Below are 4,975 nucleotides of genomic sequence, written 5' to 3'. Positions count from 1 at the left end.
TTTGGATGACTGATTACACTTGAACCTCACATAGGGTTCAAGATCTACACTAAAAGTTGTTTTCTGCATGTATCTTGGCTCGGAGCGCAGCTGGAGGCATGTCTTACCCACACACGCCAAGATACATGAACGCAGGTCCAAAACACACTCCATACTGCCTGTCTGAGCCTCTTGGCAAATTTAATAAAAGTGAGGGCTTCTACTTGTACTGAACACGTTTTTTGTTATTAATATGTGTTGAACACAGCCCTGAGAAGATGCTCAGTGGAATCTTTTTGTGTTGTTCTCATGTATTTTAAACACAGACTGTCGGTAAGAAGTCGAAGCAGCAATCACACCCACTGATCTGTGTTTAGACCCACTGATCGTTTTAGCTGTCACCGTCTTGTTTTGTGTTTTTTAAACATGAACATAGGGGTCAATGCCAGACTTTTTAAACTTCTGAACTTCTATTTTATTAAAAATCAAACATCTATAACTTTTTATTTTATTTTAAACTAAGTACAAGCCACCCAGTATTGTTTTATTTCTTGTTTTTAAATGAGCAAAAACATGCAGTTGAATTCCTGCACGTTGTCTAAATTGCATAAATCCACTGGAAATGTATTTGTGCAATTTAAACAGTGCTCTCTCTCTTGGGTCTCAGGGAGCTTTTTGTTAGAAACATTCCTTTTTTAAAAAAAAAAAGCTTTGCTACTTTTCCATAATATAGATCTTTAAAATAACATGCTGTATAATCTTAAAACACAGCACTTAAAGAATTGGTATGATCATTTTTTTACGAGCTAGAAAAAAAATGCTTTGAAGTTAACTTAATTACCAAAAATATGACCAGTCACCTCCTGTGACTGTTGTTTACAGCCAAACACTGAACAAGAAGGTTGTTTTTTTTTCAGGACTGTAATGGTAGAAACTTTTCCTCCACGCCCACAGGTAGCCCTGCCCTGAAGAGCACTCTGCTTTATTGTTGTGGTCTATAGCGTTTAGGATTCCTGGTTTTCACGTCTGTTGGGGAGCAGCAGCAGCAGCAAGACGCTCAGTCATTAGGGACTTGGGTTGGGAACTGTTTGGACCCAGGCTCAAGTCAAGCGGACCAAATCTGTAAATTGGTCTGGTAGCTGGAGAGGTGCCAGCCAGTTCACTTCCTGAGCACTGTCAAGGCGCCTTTGAGCAAACCACTAGACCCCCACCACCAGAACAGGAGGGCTCGCTGTGGGCAGCCCCCCTCACTCCGACACATCTCCATTAGTGCATATCCATAGGATCCTCTTTGTGCATGTGTGTGTATTTCAGCTTGTGTGTCTCAATAACAGAGTCAAATTGAATTTCCCCTCGTGGGATTAATAAAATATATCTTCTAAACCAATAAACATAATTCTTACATGATTCTATATTAAGGAGAGCTCAGGGTCAAGCAGTCCAAACCGTTTCCATGTGCACATGTAATGAGACAGGCGTACTCACAGTCCGTCCTGGCTGAAGTCCCGTCCTCTCCGGAGCGTCTGGGCCGGTCGTACACGAACCCCGAACACACATCGGAGCCACACAGGAGTGACAGGATCCAAACAAACTGAGAGGACAACACATCACACATCAGAACAGACACGTGCTCTACTGCTGCATCGTACAGTCATCAGAGGAACAACAGCCGCTAAGCTTCATTAGTCTTAAATATTGATATTGATACGGCATTATATCGACATCCTGAGTTGTGTGATTGTCATTTAATTTATAAAGACAATTCAGCACTCTACACAGATTTCCCTGCATTTGTGACTCACTGTGAAAAGCAGGAAAAAAATAAGAAAAAAGACAGAATAATATTGGACAGCAGTGAAAATAAGTTAAAGTGTGAATTGCATAAGAGGAGACATCGATAAAAAATTGTAGGGATTACATTATTCCTGCACTTTGCCTTTAAAGGGGGATTTTATATTCATTATTTGATCAGATATTTAAATGTTTTGTCTCACAATATCTCAGTTATTTCAGGATTGCTGTGATGTGATGTTATTGTGGGCCATGTGTCTGTGTCTGTATATTCTTATGTGAGTTACCCTGACTACCAATCCCTACTCTTTAATGACTATTCAAAAGACACATTTGTGTTCTTTAAGCATATTTACATTTAATCGTAGTCCTGCAATTTGCTTTAAATGTCATTTATGTGACCACAGGGTTGTTAAACTGGTGAAAATGAGCCATCATAAGTCCATTCTGCTCAAAGGTCATTTATATTTTCGTCGTCAGCTTCAACCTCTAATTTCAAAAAGTCGAAGAGAACACAGCTCTTCCTTTATCCTCATTGTCAACATGCCGGTGCATTTTCACAACGACCTGTCAAGACTGGTGCGCTGCTCGGTTCAAAGTGAAAAGAGACCAGCCGTGCATAACAATCGCCTTTGATAGTTTGACGAATCGTTCGCCAATTTAGAAATGACAGACTGATCGACAATTGTCCTGCAAATGCTGAGCAGCAGGAAGGGGAAAGCGGAGAAGAGTGGGGGGTAGTTTTAGGGGGAAAAGAAGGCACGAAATGGGGTTTAGTTCATGGAAGAACGCGCACCAGAAAAATAATCGGATACATGCGCATTTACGCACTGCTTTACGCGCAGATTTGTCTTGAATTCTTTAGTAAGAAAAAGAGCTACAACGAGACATGCACTCTTACCGTACCAGTTTGTGCAGCAACATGTTCCTCTGTCGGTGTGTGTACTCCTGTGCTGTAGTCTGGAGAGCGAGTGATGCTGACTCCGTAACCAAAGGACCACCGGAGAGGAGGACCGTTGAGGAAGAGGGGGGAGGTGACTGAAAGGTGTGGGCCGGGTTCTTAGTGTGGGGTTGGAGGAGGGATTTTATATTAGCGGGGACCTAAATGATACAGCGAGGAAAAGGAAAGAGGTTTGGGGGTGGTGGGGGAGAGCAAGCAAAACTCTACCATCTCTCCAGGTCAGTAAAATAACTTCAGCATGTGAAGTGCGAGCTGCGATAGAAGTGATGTCATGCCTTGGTCTAGTTTTTGCGGGGTCATTCAAGGTTACGACTCAGCTCTACTTCCCTGTGGATGAGTGCCATGGAAGAAGCTTTGACCTAGACATTTGATCACTCATAAGATTAAGGACGTTTCTTTTAAACTCAGTCATACACTTTAGATACAAATTATATTTAAAAAAAAAAAAAGTTTGAAGACAGACAGCCTCAGATGTAAACTGTCTGTCCTGAAACATTTGTTGTGCATTTATTTTGGTATTGCCCAACTGTAATGAAGTTAAGTGATTTAATTCATGATACAATTTATAAAACTATTTGTTTAGATCTTTGGAAGAATGTATTGTTTGGTTTCTTAGAAAATAGTACACAGAATAAAACACTGTGTGTGTACATGATACATCTTTTGATTCCACATCCATGAATCTAAATTCATAAACAAGCTTCATTGCATCCAGTCTCAAGTTCAAACAAAACATTCACTCTGAAAGACGGAAATTAATACAAACTGTAACAGTAGTTACAGTTAGTATAGTATGCTTAAAGGTCACATATTTTATCCTCCTTTCCAACCGGTGTAAATAAGTCTCAGAGCTCCTCAAAACATGTGTGTGAAGTTTCTTGTTCTAAATCCACTCTGATCCTGTATTTGATCATGTCTATAAACCCCTCTATTTCAGCCCTGCTCAGAACAGGCTGTTTCTGTGTCTGTACCTTTAAATATGTAAATGAGCTGAGTTTAACCACGCCTCCTCTCTGGAAGGACTTTGGCTTTCTTGCAGCTTGCACAACTGTTTACGTTGAGAAGGCAGACTCAGAGGGCAGAACAAACACCTAGCTGTGGGAGTGTCACCCACCTGGGGGGAGGGGCTACTGCCCTTTGTGATGTCATTAAGGGAAAATCTCCAAACGGCCTGTTTGAGCACACATTTTCTGAAAAGCACACATTTTCTGAAAAAGTGGAGCAGGCAAAAGCCACGCCCCCTCGCTTACATACACAAGCACCATTGGTCCAGAAGCGGACCTCAGCTCATGCTTTGAGCGTGGGCTCGTGCAAACATGGGTTAGAGAACGAGCAGGGAGACAGGGAGGTCAAGTGATTGGTTCATCAGATTGGCACCTCGTGGCAGACATTGGTTAAAGTTTCTTCAGGCTTACAAACTTCTACAGATGACCAATTTTCCTCGTTCCTTCTTCAGGGGACATGAATTATTAATTTCTGTCAGGAGCTAATGACAATTTCAACTAAAATCTGAAAAAGTGTATCTGGAGAAAATTACCAACCCTGCCTTTGAGTGTATTTTGCCCAAAATGTGACTTTTAAAATGGTTAAGCACTGACTCCGCAGGTCACTCTTTAACTTTAATATAGGACTTTTTCAATTAAAAGAGCACTCGACAAAGCTTATTGTTTTTTTTTATTTACAGAAAAATATACCAGCATTTCCTGTAAATGCACGATTTTGACCTTGTGAAGGAGAAAAGATGTGGGAAAAGTCGCGCAGCCAGACTAGTCTGTGTCGCTGTCTTTCCCAGCACAGCGTGCAACCAGCTTTCAATACACAAATTGAATGGGTACGGGTTTTGAATCGTATCAGGTTGCATTGATAGTGGATGCTGCAACCGCGGTGATGATGGCGCATGTCAGCATTTTATTCTGCTGTATTGGTCGCATCGGTGTACAAGATGCAGCCAACTTTTACGACGAAAAAAATAGGTATTAAAAGTGTGTCTTATACATCGGATTTGAAGGTATATAGGCATCCCTATATGTCATTCAAGACAGAACAAATTCAATTTGAATATGAATACATAAGGAATCTATTGTTTGAACAGTCTTGAACACACTGTGACTCTACTCTTGTGAATATATTCAAAATTGGGGAAATAGACCTCTGCAGTTTTTATTTTCCTAAATGTAAAACCATCCAGTCAAACCTAAGAATCAGTGCCAGAGGAAACCCAGACATAAATGCCTTGTTGGAGCC

At 40.9% G+C, this 4,975-nt stretch overlaps 1 protein-coding gene across 2 annotated transcripts in view; it reads right to left on the bottom strand.

The window, feature by feature from the left end:
• The window catches only part of enpp2 (ectonucleotide pyrophosphatase/phosphodiesterase 2), a 38,663-nt gene extending 35,831 nt beyond the window's left edge, over positions 1-2,832 (bottom strand). For both annotated transcript variants that reach the window (XM_061049586.1, XM_061049587.1), the window contains exons 1-2: positions 2,677-2,832; positions 1,465-1,570 (exon numbers count right to left, since the gene is read on the bottom strand). In XM_061049586.1, coding sequence (XP_060905569.1) covers positions 1,465-1,570; positions 2,677-2,694 — 124 coding nt within the window. In that variant the 5' untranslated portion in view covers positions 2,695-2,832. The remainder of the gene's footprint in view (positions 1-1,464; positions 1,571-2,676) is intronic.
• Positions 2,833-4,975: the final 2,143 nt, after the last annotated feature.

This window comes from Labrus mixtus, chromosome 11, assembly GCF_963584025.1.
Source record: "Labrus mixtus chromosome 11, fLabMix1.1, whole genome shotgun sequence".
In the NCBI taxonomy this organism is placed as follows: Eukaryota; Metazoa; Chordata; class Actinopteri; order Labriformes; family Labridae; genus Labrus; species Labrus mixtus.
The sequence above is the reverse complement of the archived record's forward strand: the minus strand, read 5'-3'. Positions and strand labels throughout refer to the sequence as shown.